At 38.5% G+C, this 21,058-nt stretch overlaps 1 protein-coding gene across 1 annotated transcript; it reads right to left on the reverse strand.

Moving 5' to 3' along the window:
* Positions 1-2,759: 2,759 nt before the first annotated feature.
* Positions 2,760-6,244, reverse strand: LOC143850466 (uncharacterized). Its single transcript, XM_077359715.1, has 4 exons — positions 5,345-6,244; positions 4,407-4,823; positions 4,142-4,313; positions 2,760-3,127 (listed from the first exon to the last, which is right to left on the reverse strand). The coding sequence occupies exons 1-4, from the start codon at positions 6,242-6,244 to the stop codon at positions 2,760-2,762; spliced, it is 1,857 nt and encodes a 618-aa protein (XP_077215830.1).
* Positions 6,245-21,058: the final 14,814 nt, after the last annotated feature.

Here is a 21,058-nt window from a genome sequence, read left to right on the forward strand (position 1 = left end):
TGCCTTAGTGATCCCAAGTTCACATAAAAGATGAATTAAAATCAATAATAAAAATGTACACGCCAATCGCGTGGGTACGAGAGACCAAGAGAGTGCGTGGCGGCTCGCGCCCCACCCCCCTCGCGGGATCGGGTCCCACACTTTCTACTTTAGATGCTCACCAATTAATGACGATTCTTTTTCGGCTAAGGTGTGGAAATCTCATTGCCCCACTAGAGTATGCTTCTTTGCGTGGGTAGTTAGTAGTGGGAGAATCCAAACTATCGAATTTTTGAGGAGAAGGGGTATGTGGCTAGTGGATCATTGTCCTCTTTGCTTGGAGGATGGGGAATCCATAGATCATATGTTTATCCATTGGAAAGTAGGGAGAGAAATTTGGGGTATGATACTAGTGAGATTCGAAATTCAATGGGTGCTCCAATCATCAATATCGTAACTTCTTGAATGTTGGGATTATGTGCCTTGGAAGAAGGGGAAAATCTTATGGAGGATTTGTCTTTTGGCGATGTAGTGGTCCTTATGGAAAGAAAAAAATGCGAGAGTTTCTGAGGGGAAAGCCAAGTCTCCATATTGGGTGTTCATCAAAATAATTGCTTTAGCTATTCTGTGGGCGAGGAGTCTTCCTTCGTTTAGATTTGTATCGGCTTTTGACCTTTGGGAGGGTTGGCGGATTGTTTGCAATGAGGTGGAAAGAAGACCTCGGGTTATTCAGCAATGGGTCCCGCTTCCTCATGGTTATTTCAAACTAAATTTTGATGAAGCTTGCTTTGGTAACCCGGGTCCATTGGGTATTGGAGGTTTATATAGAGATGATCTTGGGGAGGTTGTGTGGACATTTTCGGGCCCAAGTGGAAGAGGGGATTCAAGTGAGGCGAAAGTTAGTGCGGCGTAGAATGGAATTTTGCACTAAGGTAAAGACCAATTGGACAGGGTGATAGTCGAAGGAGATTCTTCTAATGTTGTTAGGTGGCTATCGGGTGTGGTGTCCCCTCCTTGGAAGTTTCTTAGTTCTTTTCCTCTATCATCTTTAGTCATGTTAGAAGAACGGGCAATGGTGAAGCCGATTCTTAAGCCAAGTCAGGAGTTAGTAGGTTGGGCATGGAGTGGTTCGACTTCCTCCCTCTGTGGATTATATCTTGTATTTCTTTTTTCCCTTATGTAATGCTTCAGGACCATCTCGATTCCCCATTAATTCAATATATCATTATTTAAAAATAAAAAAAAAGGGGAGGGGGGGGGGTATCAAATGGAGGGGGAGTTACAGAATGAGTGGAGAGGGGAGAGGGTCACGGGATGGGATGCGAGTGGGGAGTGGGTCGCGATGCCGGAGAGATGGGTTACGAGTATGAGATGTGAAAGTTACGAGATGGGAGGTGGGTCGAGGTTACGGAATAGGTGGGGAAGGGGTGTTGCGGTATGCGAGAAGCAAGGGGTGGGCCAAGGGTTACAAGAAGTGCAAACCAGGGGGTGGAGCGAGGGTTACGGGATGCGCAATGTGGGGGCGAGGGTTACAAGATGCATAATGGTGATAGGTGGCTGCATGTGTGAGTAGGGCTAGGGAGCTTGATGGGTGGCTGGATGTGACGAGGAGAAGGTGGTGGAGGTCGATGGCCATGGTAAGGTGTTGCTTTTCTCCTTTTCTTGTGTGTTTTGCTTCAATGGATCAGCTTCGATACCATGTTATTGAGGAGAAGGTGAAGAAGAAGACGAAGATGAGGGAGAAGATAAGTCTCACTAAGAAGCTTCCAAATAATATTGTATATATATACACGTGTATATAGGGTTACATGTACAAAGACCAAATACCCTTTAACGGAATTGTAGGATTTTAACATGGATTGTGGCTTCGACATGGCATCAAAGCAAGGTTCAAGATTATTGAAGATACTATAAAAAAGGACGAAATTGAAGAGTTGATCAATGTTTCCATGGTCACTATCAACAATCGTCTTGTGATATGGGTCATACAACCCCAAACGCAGTACGTTCAATATCCAGATCACTAAAAATGGTGACCCCGTCACCCCGGACTACAATAAACTTACATATCCATCTTTGCAATAGAAACACTTCCGTGGAAAAGGGAAAGACGGTTGCACACTGGCTTATTAGTTTGATCATTTATCATGTTTTTTATGTTTTTATTTTAGAGCCGGGTAGTTCTTTTCATTTTGCTTCTTTTAAAATTGAGTATGCAATATATATATATATATATATATATATATATATATATATATATATATATATATATATGTTGGTACTTTATTTAGTGAAATCTTGAGATCTTCAAATTTTCAATATTTTAGTTTAAAACTAGAACTTTATTTTTAAACAAATATGCATGGAATACTGCCATTGTACCGAATAATGGCTAAGCATCATACCCCGTAGTTGTTTCCAAACTACATACCAGAATGAAACCGCATTCTAGGTATCATTGGATTTGACAATGAAGAGTGAAGATTGCCTCCTTAAGTGAGACTATTTTGGAACTTTCTTTCCCTTTGCAAAGTAATAGAATTCGGACCTTTATATACCTAAACCTTACATCGATTATGTGATTTTTTTTAAGACTAATTTGCAAGAAACTTATGTCAAAGTAAAGTTAGATCAAGATCTATTTTTATTTTTTGTTTGAAAGATAACATTTATTTCAATAAAAGGATGTACAGAGACTAGGGACAAGATGTCCCGGTGAATACATGACATCCATTTGTCTAATACATCATCCCATAGATACCCCACCATCCTCCCTACAATCATAGGAATGCACAATCATATCTGAAAGTCCCACACCCTCCTTTGGCCAATAAGTCCGCCCCTGAGTTTGCAGACCGGTGCCGGTGCTTGAAGATAGACCCAATAGCGTGAATTAAATCTCGTATCTCACCGATTAAGTTTACTAATCGCCATGGTCCCGCACAGCGATTGGAAGCCCAAGAAATAACATTTGATGAATCACCCTCCACAATAAGGGGCTCAAGGTTATGTCCCATAAACCACCTAAGACCAAATAGTAATGCCCTAGCCTCTGCTTCATTTGAGTCGCACACCCCCGCCGGACCGGAGAATGACATGATCGTATTCCCGTTTGAATCTCGTAACACTCTGCCGATCCCAGCTGGACCTGGATTTCCCATTGAGCTTCTGTCAAAATTAAGTTTTAAGGTTCCTGCTGCAGGCGCGACCCATCGAGGCATGATACAGTTTTCCAGTCATTTTTCCGAAAGCACAGTGACTCCATTTCTTAAGAACTGAGTTAACGAATATGAAGAACCCCTCTTCCCGTGGCCCCATGTGATAATAGCAAGACTTACAAAATGGTTCGGTTTGACCTTGTTAAAAATTCTATCATTCTGGTCCCTCCATAGAAACCAAATAACCGCATATGGGATGGAGTTCCACAAAAGTTGACTAGCACATCCAGTAAAAGCACTCGGCCATAATATGATAGTCTCCGTGATGCTATTATGCAAAACCCATTGCATCCCAAAAAATTTCAAGACCCCCATCCAAACAGAGAAAGAGAACGGACATAAAAGGAGTACATGATCCAGATCCTCCGTGCTCTTGTGACATAACATGAACCAACTCGCAAGCTAGATACTCCTCCTCTGTAACCTTTCACAAGTATTGATGCATCTATGTGCCACAATCCAAGCAAAGCCCGCAATTCGCGGAGGAATGAAGGGCTTCCATAGCCCCCATTTTGTCGACACCGTTTCTTCTCCCCCACAAATCTTTATAAAGAAACTCCTAACAGAGAAGGCCCCGTTGCTTTCCGGCATCCAAATCCATCTATCTGCTTTGTTTAGGGAGAGATACTGAGTAGAGACTAGTTGGAGAAGTGGGGTAAGGGAACCAATTTCATTATCTTTTAAATTGCGGCGCATACGGATGTCCCAGAATACTTCTTGCTCCATCTCCCACACTAAATAATCGGATACTCTTGCCTCACGGTTTGTTGACAGTTGAAATAGATCTGGAAATACAAGAGAGAGAGGTGATTCGCCGACTCATAGATCCATCCAGAACAGTACCGCATCTCCCCTTCCTTCCTTGAATCTGACCCAAGGCCGGAATAATTCCCTAACAGAGATAATAGACCGCCATGCCCCATACCCCTTCCTGCCCGACAAACCTTTAGTCTCCCAGTCCCCCCAACCTCGTCCATATTTGTCCCCAATAACCATATGCCATAACGATGCCTTCTCCACCCCTAATCTCCAAAACCATTTACCAAGTAAAGATTTATTTCTAGATCTAATCTTCCCAACACCTAAGCCCCCTTGCTTTCTTGGCTTGCAGACTTGCTGCCATTTTAATAGGTGTTTAAACTTCTTGTTCCCCCTTTCTCTTCCTTCTCATAGGAAGTCTCGTTGCATCTTTTCGATACAGGCACTCACCTTTGTTGGAATTTTGAATAACGACATATAATACACCGGCATATTGGCTAGTGCCGCTATAATAAGAGTAATATGCCCACCAAATGAGACACATTGCTTCTTCCAGGAGGCTAACCTTTTTTCAATTCTTGCCAGTACCGGATCCCATAAACCAAACTTAGGAATGCCAAAACCAAGAGGTAACCCGAGATAAGTTATTGGAAAAGAGCTTATCTCACACCCCAGAATTTCAGCGTGTTGCCTTACTGTTTCTTCATCCAAGTTCACGCCAGCAATGGTTCTTTTTGAGAAATTAATCTTGAGCCCAGATGCCATCTCGAACCAGCAAAACACCTTCCTCAAATTATTCATGTAAGGTAAACCAACTTCCAAAAATATCAGAGTATCATCAGCAAACTGAAGATGCGTGATTAACTCCTAATTTTTTGACACTGCAAGACCCCGTAAGAACCATTTTTCCTCCGCCACAGATAGAAGCCTATTGAGCGCTTCAACCACGATAATGAAAAGATACGGTGATAGTGGATCACCCTGCCGGATGCCACGCGAGCTATTGAAAAAACCGTGTGGAGATCCATTTATGAGGATCGAAAAGGAGGCAGTTGATACACAAGAGCTCATTCACTTCCTCCATTTATCCCCAAAACCCATTTTGATTAGTACAAGATCCAACATTCCCCAATCGACATGATTGTATTCCTTTTCTAAATCAATACGCGTGATTATACCACAGTCCCCCTGTCTTTTCATTGTATCCAGAACCTCATTTGCAATCAATACCCCATCTAGAATCTATCTTTTATAGACGAAAGCCCCCTGGAAGTTGGAGATTACGTTGGCAATGGCTGTGCATATCCTCATAGCCAACACCTTTGAGAGAAGTTTGTAGAGACTATGCACAAGACTGATATGCCGAAAGTCTTTCACTTCGGTAGCACCTTCCTTTTTGGGAATCCGTCCGGGCCAGGCGCCTTATCTTTCTTTAATGCCTGCAATGCCGCTTCAATTTCCTCCATCGAAAAATCTCTTTCCATCCATCCCTTCTTATCCTCACTTATTCTTTTAAAAGATAAGTCGCCCAGTTTAGGCCTCCATTTATGAGAAGAGGTATAGAGTTTTTTGTAGAAGTTCACTATATAATCATAAATGCGAGATTTGTCCTCCACAAGCTCACCATCAATCAACAAGCAATTAATCGAGTTCACCCTCTGCCTTGCATTGGCCATCTTATGAAAAAACTTTGAGTTTTTATCCCCCGCAGCAAGCCATACCGCCCTCGATTTTTGTCGCCACGATATCTCCTCCCTTCGAATTATTCCTTCATATTCAAATAAGATATCCACCCTGCGCTGCTTTTCCACGTCCAGGAGATAAAGATCAGCTTCTTTCTGTTCAAGGCCTTCCAGTTCCCTCAGAATATCTTCCTTTCGGCTATGTTTTAAACATCTATCCAGGGACACCCACGCCTTGATTTTATCCTTTATCGCCCGAAGCTTTTTGCAGATCACAAAGCCCGCCCACCCATTGATGCAAGCCGAGTTCCACCAATCCCCAATCTTCCCATCAAACTCTAAATCTTCGCACAGTGCCATGTCCCATTGAAATGGAGTAGGAGCACCAGAGAATTCACCGAGCTCCAACAAGAGTGGATTGTGGTCCGAGATAGGCCTGGGCAGAGCACGCTGGGAAATACTTGTATAGAGATCATCGAACTCCTTGGAAATCAAGATTCGATCAATGCAGGATTGGACAACGTGCTCTTGGTTATTCGTCCAGGTGAATTTCGCCCCTTCCAAAGGTAGGTCAATCAGCTCCCCATCAGCAATTAACTCAGACATTTTCCGCATACTGACACTTTTCCTTTTAAAATTGTTCATTATATTGTGGGTGGCACTGCCCCAATTTCTTCTTTATCTTGCTCTAGATTTTATGTTATCATTGTGGATATTTTACCATTTTTTAATGGATAAACACTTATATTTTACCAAATTAACTATGATTTTCCTAATGAGACACAAATCCAATGTTTTTTTAATAGCAAAACAAATCCAATCTTCAATATATCTTTTCTCATTTTTCATACATGTAAAAAGCATGCCACTCAGATCAACCCCTTAAGAAGTGATGGTGGAGGTAATTACAGCTCCCAAGCCTTCCTAGACTTCTTCCTTTCTCATGACATACTTCAGAAGTTTCCCTATCTGTGGGACCCGATCCCACGAGAGGGGTGGGGCACGAGCCGCCATGCTCTCTCTTGGTCTCTCGTACCCACGCGAATGACGTGTGCTTTTTATTATTGATTTTAATTACCCAACCAAGCAGGCACCAACCAAGCCATAGGGTGGAAACAAACGTGCAACCCAGTACCCATAAGGGCAGGGGTAAGCCGCCGAGCCTAGCAAGGTGTGATTTAATTCATCTTTTCTGTGAACTTGGGATCACTAAGGCAATCCGAATTCCACGCAAAAGAGAGTGACAGAGTCGCCATCTAGATGAGGGATCTAGGACCCATAATTGAACATAAATCTAGACTCGTTACCTGGTTACGAGAATGGAAGGTATGGGGAGTTACCACCACATGCACCATTCCTGCCCGATAATCGGTCTTCAATTCCAAAAGTTAACTCTTTTGAATTTATTTTAAATGGCTCATTTAACTCTATATTAATGTGCGAACTATTTGACATGCATCCTAAGATCTAAGTTCAATGTAATTCCTAAATGTGTATCTTGATTTTCTTAATTTGTTTGAATTCAATCTAAGTGAAAGTTCTCCTAAACTTCTAATTTCATGGAAAGTCCTAAGTGATTTAATTACTTTTAATTTAAGGATTAATGTACAAAATCCCACTTATGTGTGGAGCCGACTCGTGATTGGTATGCCATCAAGCATCTAAGCTGCCTCGTACCCAAGCCTCACTGGGATCAGAGTCGACGTAGTTCGGTGCACCTAAGCTAAGCTACTTATGCCTAACTCATCTATGACACCGATCTAGACTGGATTGACTGTTTCAACAGTTTTAAGAGAAGTTATTTAATTCAAGTTGAAGATTTTATTATCCTAGGACTTCATCTAAGATGCTATATGATCCTATCTAAGTGCAAGTTGTCCCTTAGACTAATGCAGGTTAACCTACGTCCTAGGTAACTAGGCTTGTCCTATGAGAAAAGAGGGTAACTAGTGTAACTAGATCTATGGCACAGTTGCTATCCATAGCAAACGCCCGTGATGAGGCTGGACTCCTAACTCTAAGACTCCCTAAAACTTAAGACACAACATGACACAAGTGTTCCTAAATGGGGCTCTAATGGTTCCTACGATGGAAACCGCAATCCAACGGTTCCGAAAGACATGAGGTAAATTGATTCAATTTATTGAAGTTAATGATTTCCGATTTCAAGAATTTTCGATTCCTTAAACATTTAAGGAATACCAAAGGCCCTATGGTTCACAAATTTCGGCATCGAATTACATCCACAGAAGGGAATCGTGCGCTCTTCCCTTGCGCAATTTAATACTTAAGTTATAGCACCTTATTGCCTGGCATATTTCTCAGGATTTCCGTGGACAGTGGACCTCGGAGCCAATAACATGCTATAAATTAAATACTCAAATTGTCAAGGATCGATTGCAATTAGGATACGATTATGGTTGCATCCTTGGCATCGAAACTTATCCTAGAAAGGCCATTTTACAAAAGAAATCTAAGACTCCTAAGATTTCTGTTTCAATGGATTAAGGAATGTATATGTGACAGAAATTTAAGGTTCCTTAGAAATTTTCATGATGATTTTGATTAATTTCAATTTTTAATGGATTTTATCAATTTCAGACCACCTGAATGATTTTACAAATGAACTCGTTAGAAACAAATTTGAAATAAATTGAAATTTTTACAGTAACAAGATAGGAATGAATATAGCTTACTGGAAAAATTTCATAGATTTCTACATTAATCTCTTATTAATTTTTGATTTGATAACAATGAGACCAGATTGTTAAAATTGCAAAGAAACCCTTAGAAATAGAAATATAAATTCATTGAAATTTCTACAGTAATAAGATATGAGGGAATATAGTACGCTGTGAAATATTCACGAATTTTAGATACTATTTACTATCAAATTCGGATTTTTAAAGATTCAGACCAGATTATGGATTTACACAACATCCCCTAGGAAACAAATTTCAAATCAATTGAAAATTTTACAGCAGCATGAAATATGGAATATAAGACTACTACAAAAATTTTGAAATTTTAATTATGATTTGATATTAATAAAAAACCTCACAAAATCTGATTGTTTTCAAAGAAAATATTAAACAATATATCAAATAAAATCCTAAAATCATTAAAAAATCATGGTAGAATATATCAGCATCATATTATTTTTCTACAAAATTTCATTAATTTTGGAAGCTATTTGGTATATTTTCCATTTTTCTTCTTCAAAAAGATGTTTTTGAAGAGTTTTCTATTTTTAAAACATGATTTTTGAGAAAATTACGACTTTGAAAAATGTCCTTTAACATTGTTCTGATGTGATGAACATAAAAAAAATTTAATATTCCAAAAAATAGATCATCCTAAGATAGCTATTTTTTTCAATTTCTTAATATCTTAGTCATTATTTCAAATGAAATTTCAATATTCACTCAAATTCTCAAAATCCTTTGATCCAATGTCCGATCTGATCCGATGGTTCTTTTAGTCTATTTAAATAGATCAGCGTATTAAATTTTGAGACGAATCGGACTTGAAACACTCATGTAAAACATGATTTTGAGCCCACCCATATAATATTGAATTAAATACGATTAAATGCTAAAACCATGCAAAAATATACAGAACAATTCTGAAAAAATCTGAGAAGAGTGCACCTACCTTTGGTCGAGATCCTTGCCGAATCCAAAAGCCTAAGAATCCGAGAAAATTCGCCGACGCTCAATTCGATGTCCTTTCTTCCTTCCTTTTTTTTTCTTTTATATTTTGTTTTTTGTTTTGTTTTTGCCACTCAGATAGATGGAGAGAGAGAGAGAGAGAAACAGAGAGGAAGTGAGAGTGAGTGAGAGTGAGAGAGACAGAGAGAGATTGAGAGTTAAGAGAAACAGAGAGGGATTGAGAGTCAGAGAGACAGAGAGGGATTAAGATTGAGAGGGGTATAGAGAGAGTGAGACAGAGGAGGTTGAGAGGCAGAGAGAGAGTGAGAGTAAGAAAGATATAGAGGGAGTGAGAGAGACAAAGAGGGAGTGAGACAGAGAGGGAGTGAGACAGAGAATACGATGCTCTGTTTTTAGAGGGATCGAGAGTGAGATGGAGAGGGATGGCTGTGCTCTGTTCTTGAGCGTGGGAGAATGAAAGAGACAGAAAGATTGCGGGATAACCTGAGAGATGAGAGGTTGAGAGGGTGTGGGAGAGTGAAAGAGACACAGAGATTGCGAGATTACCCGAGATATGATAGGTTGAGAGAGTGCGGGAGAGAGATACTCTGTTTTCTTTTTCTTGTTTCTGTGAAATGGAGGAACGAGACTCTGTTTTCTCGAAATAGAGAGATTGTGGTCGTGGAGATATCTGAGAGATATGGAGTGACGAGAGGGCTGTTGAGAGAGGGTAAGGGTCGAATTCTCTTCTCAGCTGATGGGTGAAAGAGACAATAATTAGTGAAATTCTCAGAGAAAGAAAAGCCGTTTCCAAGAAGAGAACAATAGCTTTTATAGGTAACCAAGAGGCAAGAGTTGCCAAATTAAGAGGATTTGTATTTGAAGGGCTGAGATTAACCAAAGATGAGAAGGCTGCCAAATATCAAAAGAATCAGTTCATTGGCCGAATCCCCCTTTGATAATGAGAAAAGAAAAGTTGCTTTTATATTACACATGGATACTAATATGGACAAATGAGATCTTCCAATTTGAGCATGTTTCCTATGTTGTAAAATAAGTTGTCCAAAATACAATGAGTGCTTATGCCTGCTTCTCCATGTTTGACCGTCTCCCTCAAAGAAAAAGAAAAGAAACTTGCCTCTCTTATTGTGGGTTGTGATAGAATAGTTTCCCATTATGTGTTGATCTAAAAACAACAAGTGTTTTGTCTCATTATGGCCATCAATTTCTCAATTTTTAACAATAGTAATCCCACCTACAAGCTTGACCGACTCTCCAAATGTGCGACTTCTCCACAAAATAAACATCCAACATTGAGTGGGTCCTACCTTATAGTTTGACCGAAGCTCTTTGGAAATAGATTTAAACTTATTGAAAATGGTGGGTCCCACAGCAAACGACTTTGTATTCTCTTAATAAATCAATTTTCACTAAGATGATCCTAGCTGTCCATCGTGTAGGCCGTTCAAAATTTATCCGTAAAGTTGATCTTGACCGTCCATTTGAAAGTCCCCAAATAAATTATGCCCATTAAATTAATTACATGGAGTGATCCAATCCATTTATTTTAATGGGTCACAATATAAGTTGACCTGCACCTCTATAGGGTAATCCAGACCGTTCAATCGATGGAAAAATTCTTTGGAATTTCATCTCTTTAGCTCCATTTTCTATAAAACTCCATATTTAAGCCTGAAATAACAAAAACAAAGAAAATAACTTAGTAGCACCGCTTTAACTGATAAAATATGCACGCTTCCTATCACTTCCATTCACACATAAATGTGTTCATTATGGACCAACTTGCTTGATCCAAAACTAACCAAAATATTTAATGCGGGTCCAGCAAATAGATCCAAATTCTCCCTTGCTCGGATTCTCATGAATAACCCTTCTCAACACTTAGCAAGACAACACGAAGCATGACGGAAATGACCGAAAAGATTTAAAAATGTAAGGGACGGACGCGGAAAGAAAAGACACTAGAAAACCGATAGAAAAACACTAACTTCTTTGTTGATTAAAACGGAGCAAAATGGGGGTGTCTACACTATCATACGTTCTCAAAACATGTTCTTTTAATGACAAATTTTATTAAAGCAAAGGGACAAGAGCCAACTGATTATTTTTTAATAAAAGGTGACTTTATTAATTGTGAACAAGAGCCAAATGACCGATGCAAAGCAAGCAAGAAGTAAAAAAGAAAAGTACTATCTAATAAATTAAGACAAAAGAAAAAAGAACAAAATATAGCAATAAAAAAGTCAAAAAATCCTCGAGGGGAAAGCGATAGAGCAATAAAGTTGACTCTGTCTACGCCCGAACATGGGAATAAGTCTGCATCGGAATTTTGTGAACGTCAAATGCGTCAAAACTATATAGAATGCCCTCCATCACGTCCATAATCTCCTCTATTGTCTGTGAATCTCAATATACATTTCATAATACCACCCATGTGATCATTATGCTCCGGTCCATGACTTCTAAGCAAACAAACTCTACTTGGGATCTCACCCGGCAACATCCAGATTATTCATTATTTCATTGCTAGGGATGTAGCTGCTATGATCAAACACTGGCATTTCATTGCACACAGTTTTCTCCTAAGGTTGTAGCGTGTATATTGGTGGGGTATAGTGAGGAACGTCGTCCCTACCATTTCTATTTCCTCTAATCCAAAAAGCTCCCTGAAGAATTTGCAAATGTGTTCTTTAACATAATCTCAGCAAACTTGGAAGAAGGTTAGACAAAAACCATCGAGACCAGCGGCTCGATCTCTACCAAGCACAAACACCCCCAATCTGATTTCTCCCACCTCAAAATGCTTTTATAGGGATTCGCTTTGCCGATCTTCTAGCACACTAAAGGGCACCCCTACCGGCTTACGTCGCACCATCTCTCCGAGGAATATATAGCCCAGTATAACCTCAATATCTCCCACCGAATCTCCTCGTTTTCTACTAATATGGCCCCATTAATCTACAAAGCACTAATGTGGTTACCCCTCCTAGCGGTTGCTATGCCATGAAAGTACGATGTATTTTGGTCTCCCTACTTTAGCCATTTTACCTTTGATCTTTGCCTCCAAGCAATCTCTTCTTATAGAACCATTCGCTTGTGCTCTTCTTTTAGCGGCCCCCATTTCCTCCACTTCCTCAATACTTGCCGAGCCGTTCTCATCAGCAGTCCGGATTACTTTATTCCTATCAAGAATTTGGGATTTACGTTCTATAACCTCCCTTTGCCTTGATATGTTCCATTCCTTCAACTTTCTTTTTACATGTCGGAGCTTCATTACAATGACCTCACCAACCGGACACTTAAATGGCATTTCATTCCAACACGAAGTGGGTCGGAGCAACCTGGAACACATCAGGTGTGTTCTCAATCCACTGGATATATATCAGAAATCTGTCCATTCTACTTCTGCTTCCGTTCCTTGTCCAAGTAAACTGGGCTCCACTTAATGTTAGATCGACCAATTCATCCCTTCCAATAAAATCTGAAAATGCCTACATCTCTTTGTCGATTCTCCTGCATCACACTCTTTCCTCTACCATTCTGATTTCATTGAAATCCCCTCCGATGGACCATTGATGCGCCCATTTCCTTCGAACCAAATCCAGTTCTTCCCAAAGTAGCCTTCAATCTGCACATTGAATGGGTTCGTAAACTCCTGAAAACGTCCTTAGTGATTGGTTTAATGCCTCCTTTAGCACTACGGATAAAGAGAAGCTTCCTTGATAATTGTCCACTAAATCAAAGATAGCCAACTCCCAAGTCACTAATATACCACTTGTTCTTCCAATAATCATAAATAAACAAAAAATCCCAATTAAGCATCCTCCCCCCCACACACAGACACACAAAAAAAAAATCCTCCTTGACAATCGTTCGGTTTATACCTTCCATTTTCCTGGTGGAGGGAATTTTGATAAAAATCGGTGAGTGATCCTAATAACAGATCACTCATAGGATATTTTGTTGAAAGAAAGGTTTTGATCCCTTTGTTCTGAGAAGAATAGCATCTCATCATCTTGTAGTGAGGAAGTTAGATGGACTATCCTACATACACATGATTCACAAGGTTCAACAAGCAATCGATATTTCACAATCAAAGGTCAAGTGCTTTGAGTGCCATTAAAGGTATAGGAATCGATATTTCACTTTCAAAAAATAGGAGTCAAGACTAATAAGGAGGCAGGGTATAGGGCCATCAAATCTCTCACTACAGAGCTTACAAGGATGTAGAATGTGATAAAGATTATACATCTCAACTCAGTTGCTCATTCCTATTTGTGATAATTTGAGGGCAATTAAGATTCCACATAATCAAGTTCTTCGTGTGAGAACTAAGATTGTGCCAATAAATTTCATTTCATCAGTGAGAAAGTAAAGATGGGGGACATTGTTCCTATAATTGAAAAAAAAAAAAAAAAACCATAACTATATACAGTCATCATTGCAAATCAAGGAAAAATAGACAGTCCCATACTCACTATAGATAATCATGATGATGCGGTAAAAATCCAATAAATTCTTGCAAGAAAAACATGTTAAGCAAGGAATGATACCTGGACACTATGACTGATATAATTTTTTAAAAGAACCATTCTAGGCTCCAATGCTTCAACACAAAGATCGTTCTCATACTGTTCAAGTTCCCTCATTTCTTCTGTATCCTTTGTAAGTAAACGAGCATTTACTTTCATTGGCACTCCGCAGCAAATGTCAAAGCGGAAAACCCCTAGAGGATCCTCAATAAAGGGAACCTGTGAACAAACACAAGCTTTCATTTACAAATCCATCATTTAAAAAAAAAAAATTAAAAAAGTTTAAGCCTGGTTGCGCATCACAGCCCACTTTAGACGCAGCATGTGGATGTAGGACCGTTGATATTGTAGGCCACCATGAGAAATTTTTGGTCTCATGCGGAATGAATGGTCCTATCTTCTAGAACAAAAGGGACTTCATAAGTATTTTTTCAAAAAGATTTAGCGGCTGCCCTGTGCCTTGGTCAATTGCATGTTATCTTCATTTGGCATGGTAATGAGCATTCCTGTGTGGTCTAATGATGGCAAGTGAGATCAACAGTCCCAATCTTCCACCCATGTACCATGTATAAGTGGGTTGGTGAGTAGGGTGTTGATCCTACCGGCATGACTAAGGTTAGCATTAATCCTCTAAGAGAAAATATAATTGTTTAAGCAGTCCCAACTTATAAAAAAAATGCAACGTGTTGCGGCAAAGAGTCTTCAACTAATGATGTAAAAAATGTTGTGTTGAAAGGATTGAAGGCTTGGTTTTATTCATGGTGGAGGATATTTTAATTTGTCATTAAAGTTACTTAAGTGACTTCTTCTATAGATAGCAATTCGTGGGTTAGGGTTTGTGAACCACTCAAACCAAAACAACAAAAGAAAAACGTCTTCTTCTCTCCTCTTCATGTCTTCAACTCTTCTCATCTTCTCCTCCTTAGTGTTGTTATTCGTCTTTTCTTTTCCTCGTTCAAACACCCTTTACATGGCATAAGAGCAATGAGACTTGTCCTATCTACTCTTCTTTGCTGCTATAGATTCGTTTGAAGGACAACCCCCAACACTTGTAGTGGTTGGTGGCTTCCTTGTCCTCCGTATTTGAACATGAACTAGTGATTATGTACAACAATTGAGATCTCAGATGTATTCCGAGTAGTTATCTTTGATCGCATGTGTCGTCTGAGTGTCTCCTATGGTGATACATTGTGCAGATGTCTTGTATTCTGGCATTATACAGCACCCTGATGGAGTCGAGTTACGTGGTTAGCTCAGTGGGGGTGCAGGGAGCAGTGAGAATTTTCTTGATGTAGTGCCATTGATATATTAGAGTTACGGATAGTGAAGTCTTCTTTCAGTTTTCCAAGCCGAGGAGAGTTTGTAACCCTGAACTGAAATAGTGACTCTTTTCCTATGGACGTAGGCTCACTGTCGAAACAAGTATATCCTGTGCTATTGTTTTTCCTAGCAGCTATTTTTCTTATTTGTTGCACAGTGATTGATCCTACGTTGAGAGAGATTAAAGATCTCTGGGTCTTCTATGCTCATGTATCAATATTCAAGTTGTCAATATGAGTTTTTTCTTTAGAAAAAAGGTGGTGACTTTCATTTAATGTGGTATGTGCATTCGAGTCTCTGCCACTACTCTTCTGGTTATAATCAATCTGTGATACCTGGATGATTTATTGAAAAGTATACCAATAAAAATTATTTTCCTCCTTAGAGTATTATTGCTATTATTGACATGAGCCCAAAGTGGAGAATACAATGGCATCCGATTTGATCATAACAATATCACAAAGGGGTTGCTTGACGAGGATTCTTTTCACCCCAACATGGTTGGTTATCTAGGAACAGCTAGCCCCATTCATAGTCCAAGTTAATGAGAATCAAATGTAAACCATGGATTGCATAAGGATCTAAACGGGTTGTTCGATGGGGATTTTTTTTCACCCCAACATAGTTATCTAGGAGCAGCTAGCCGCAGTAGATAAGGCATAGGGAAGAAACAAGGGAAGAATAGGTCACCTTAGATTTCATTTTTCTCCTTCGCCCTCACTTCCCCTTCCCTTTCCTTTTCCTGTCACCCACCTGCAGCATATCAACTAGTGATCACCGGTTGCTAGAATCCTGGATAAGCCTGCCCTTTTCCTTGCCTTCCATTTCCTCTCTCTGCCCTCTCCATGACCCAGAAACCATCACTCGCCAAAATTAAATAACCAATCGAACAACTCGAAAAGGGCATATGTGATGGTGATGCACTAAGATGCATGTGATAATATACTAAGAACAATTTCTTCATTAAAATCATTTAAGAACGACATTTATAAATAGGGATGTCAAAAGAGACGAACAAAAAATAATAGTACACAAAAATAACCTTATTAAAGGTATCCAAACAATATGTTATTTAACCTCAAAGCCATTTGCCCAAAAGATTATAAGCGGATAGTTATTAGAGTTAGACAAAAAGGCCCTACAGTTCTGGCAAAATATTCACTAGGTCCTCGATGTCCAATGTGTCTCTGTGACATTAATGCTGCACAAATTCATCCTCACCATAAATTGGAGACAGGATGACCTCTGAAGAATGAAACTCACATGTATTTTTTATTTTTATTTTTATTTCCAAAGTGTTTTTAGGGTTTTTGAAAGCCCACGTTTTGAGGAATGGTGAGATATTTTTTAAAGCTTCTATAGTTTTTATTTTGACTGTAAAGACTGAAGTTGGACCAAGAAATTTAAATTAGGGTTGATTTAAAACACAATTTAGGATATAAACTTACATTTATGGAGGAAAGTTGGACTAGTTTTCTTTGGAAAGCTTCTATTTTCATTATTAAAGAATTCTCGCCTCTTTAGTACCGTTTATAAGTGTTTTAAAGTTGGAATGTGTCTACGATTAGGAATTATGAAGCTTTTGGAATCCTAAAGGTTCAAGTTTATGGTCCATATAAGGCACTTTGAACTGGTTTCGTAACCAATACCAAAATTGATACTTATGTGAGTAGTTTTGACTTTTCTTTGTTGCTTTCTCTTTAAGACAGCATCATATCTTACTCTCCTAGTCATTTGTTTAGGTACATGCTTGGTTTTTGGGGAGGGTTTAATTTATATTTGAAAGTTGTAAGTTTTTCTTCTATTTCTACTACAGCATAATTGATATCATAGCAAATTTGGTCTTATAAGTTGAATTTGGTAAAATGGCCGCAAGGAACTGTGGTTGTAAAAAATTTAATGGCTAATTGATATCATAGCAAATTTGGTCTTATAAGTTGAATTTGGTAAAATGGCCACAAGGAACTGTGGTTGTAAAACATTTAATGGCTAAACGAATACAAATCAGTGCTTTAAGAGTTTTAATGTCCTAACAAGATAAATAAATACTTTCGAAAGACAAGTTGATCGAGTTATGCATGAGATTCAACTCCGACGAGAAAGATTGGCTAGGTCCACGCAAGCAAAGGTTGATAATCCTTCGGAGGATTCCACCAACCACCTAGAAGGTGTCCACTTAAACCTCAAGGCTCAAGCCCCAACCTAATCATAATGTAAAATGGAGTTCGAGCTGGTAAAAATCAGCATGAAGCCACAACATGATAAAATGGGGGTGAAGCGCATAACAAAGTGGAGTTCAACTTCATCCACAACGCTTTTGAAGATGAACAAAATTATGAAAAAATTCTGCAAGGAAGTCATGATCCAGTCTACAGTGAGTATTTGGAAGAGGAGGCGAATTGTTCCCATTTTATGGAGAATGCTTGTGATAAATATCACGAAAAATAGAAAGATCTAAAAGAAATTTTCAATGAGCAATTTATTGCATAGACATTGATAACCATATGAAAAAAGATGTAGACTATTTAAATAATTGAGTCTTACTATTGATGTTGTGGCTGCATTCAATTTCAATAACCTAATGTTGCAAGAATCAAAAATTTCAAATGAATTTCAGAAAGAAGAGGCTATTAAACTCATTGTTCACAATGATCACGTGAAATTCCATGAAGTAATAATAAGCTCTTTTGGGAAATATGTGAAGAGAGTTTTGAAGTATATGTACGACGGATTTGTGAATGAAAATGTTGAACTCTACTCCAAATACCATGTTTGGCGGAAGGGAAATCCACAATACCATGGTTCAAAACTTGTAAGGTTTTCTTTAATTTAACTGGGCTTTACAATGTGAAAGAATCCAATAAGCCCATGCATAAACACCCTTTCTTTGTCAAGTTCATGATGGACAAAAGAAACGAAAGGAGGTTGGATGGGACGCAAAGAAAGAGGTTGGGATTCGAAAGCTGGAGGATAGGACTTCAAGAGAAGAGGCTTCGGAGAATATGAATTTAAATGAAGAAAACCTAGCTTTGGAGGAAGAGTCGGTCCTTGACGAAATCAATTCCATTCTGGGGGAATTGGAGAGATGCTCAAGGTAAGGAAGTCTATTTTTATGTCTCTGTTGATCTGGTATTGATCGATGGAGAAGGAGCCTTTTGGGTGCTTTTGCTTCTGTTTCTATGAACTTTTGGTGTCTTGTTAATGTTGGTGCTAACAAAAGGAGTGGGATTTGGATTGTAAAAAGCATTGACGTTGGATTTTTTTGGAAATATAGGTAATACTAGAATGATATGGTGAAGGAAAAAGTTAATCTTTTGGTAGTAAATCTGTTCTTTTAGGCTTACTTTATCTGGTTCTGGGTATGCCCGGTCCAATCTTATTGATATTATGTAATGCAGGACTGGACTCCTGGTCCCCAATGATTTTCTAATATCAATGAAATTGTCATCTTTCAAAAAAAAAAAAAAAACTTGAAAAGAATTTGGTAGGGTAGTACAAAGGCGAATAGGAAAGAAAACTAACTTTTGTAGCCCTTAGACAAAAAACGACGCAAGACCAATATGCAAAAACTAGTTATTGTAGATTTAAAACCAAATTGATGCAAAACTAGGAGAACTAATATCCAATATTTTAACAATGTTAACTTCCAATCAAATTCAATCGATATAGGTTTTGGATAAAGATTTAAATTTTATGGCTAGATCCAGCCATCAAATTTAAGATCAAGATTCTTCACTAAATTCCATGACAAAAGTCACTCAAATCTATGTACAGGATTTAAGATCAAGTTAGATCACTGGAAACTTTGGCATGATCAAAATCAAAACCAATGTCTCTTAGGACTTCAATTCTTAAAATTACAAAACATAGAGAAGATTTCATGTTTATATCAAGAAGACTAGAAGAGAATGTGAGAAAAGCTTGAGAATAGTAGATAGAAGATATCGATGTATAAATACTAAGGGCATCATCACACATATGCACTACCTAAGGCATCATATCTCTAGAGTTGATGGAGGCAACAAACCAATAGTGATGGAGAATCACTCATCTATGGTTGTGTAAGGCAAAGAGGTATGTTCTTCACTCAAGCATCTAGATGTCCCTAAAGCCCTACTATATTTATAGACTCCTTTGTCATTCCAGACTCTTAATATGACCAAACATATACATGTGGGCCCCTTTGATTAAAACCTTAAACTCACAAATGTTCCCCTTAAAACCTATCAAATAACAAAACACAAGTGCCAAAAAAAACCTAAGCACAAGTGTTCCCCCTTTAAAAATTCACAAAACCGATGGGTTCTATTCACTTGTACCAATTCTTAAGAGAGTTAAGGTAGCATTTGATAACGCAGAAAGCCATGTTACATGGATTCTTCTAAATGGCAAAGGATCCATGCCGGACACGTCTTGAATTCCAATACTTTAGGATTCTCTGAGACACTTCAAGATCTCTTTTATCTGTTTTCTCTGCATACCATTATATCTACTTAATTGATTAATTTTTTTAATATATTTCTTGTTTAAACCATATTATTATGTAAGAGAAAAATTTGAAAATCAATAAAAATATTTTTGGCAAATCCACAAATCATTCTTTTTGAGGTCTGCCGAATCAGACACTCGTATATGTACTGATGCAACATAGGCGGAAAATGCAATGGAGTGCATTGCCCACAGAGTGAATTTTGAATGCAATAGATTTGAAATGGAGCTAGAAGGGGATTTTCTCTATTTTAAGCAACAATTGGAAACTAGGGAAATATAAATCAAATTTCTATTTCCATTGTTTGATTTACCAAAAATCACGGAAAAGGGAATCTAGAAAATGATCAAATGTCCCTATATAATGGAAAATGATAAAAATATGTAACATAAAACTTAACAAAAGTAACCCTACCATATAGAAAATGAAAAAAATACCCTCATATGAAAATGACCAAAATACCCACCTCATGGAAAATTATCAAAATACATATAATATGGAAAAGAGAAAACGGTTCCTACACATATGTGTTGAGAAGTTATCTACACACTAGTTTAAAATACAGTGGGGACCACAATATTTGGGTGATCCAAACCATTCATTTTTAAGGCCCTCACATAGATAGGGTGTCCACAAAAAATCAGATCCATAGGATCATCCTAACCATTCGAACTGTGGAGGCAAAAAATGGACTAATTTGTGAAGGTTTAAAGACATCCATTTTACCTCCACAAATCGTAGGGTTGGGATGATCCATCTGTATCTGATTTTTTGTAGACACCCTATCTATGTGAGGGCCTTTAAAATGGATGGCTTGGATCACCCAAACAATGTGGGCCCCCACTGTATTTTAAGCTAGTGTGTAGAGAAGTTATCTACACACTAGTTTAAAATACAGTGGGGACCACATTATTTGGGTGATACAAACCATTCATTTTTAAGGCCCTCACATAGATAGGGTGTCCACAAAAAAATCAGATCCATAGGATCATCCTAACCATTCGAACTGTGGAGGCAAAAAATGGACTAATTTGTGAAGGTTTAAAGACATTCATTTTACCTCCACAAATCGTAGGGTTGGCATGATCCTATGGATCTGATTTTTTGTAGACACCCTATCTATGTGAGGGCCTTTAAAATGGATGGCTTGGATCACCCAAACAATGTGGGCCCCCACTGTATTTTAAGCTAGTGTGTAGAGAACTCTCTACACATATGTGTAGGAACCGTTTTCTCATATGAAAAAGAGAAAACGGTTCCTACACATGTGTAGAGAAGTTATCTACACACTAGTTTAAAATACAGTGGGGACCACATTATTTGGGTGATCCAAACCATTCATTTTTAAGGCCCTCACATAGATAGGGTGTCCACAAAAAATTAGATCCATAGGATCATCCTAACCATT

This window comes from Tasmannia lanceolata, unplaced genomic scaffold (genome assembly GCF_043159265.1).
Source record: "Tasmannia lanceolata isolate RefF3 unplaced genomic scaffold, GAP_Taslan_0.1 ptg000018l, whole genome shotgun sequence".
NCBI lineage: Eukaryota > Viridiplantae > Streptophyta > Magnoliopsida > Canellales > Winteraceae > Tasmannia > Tasmannia lanceolata.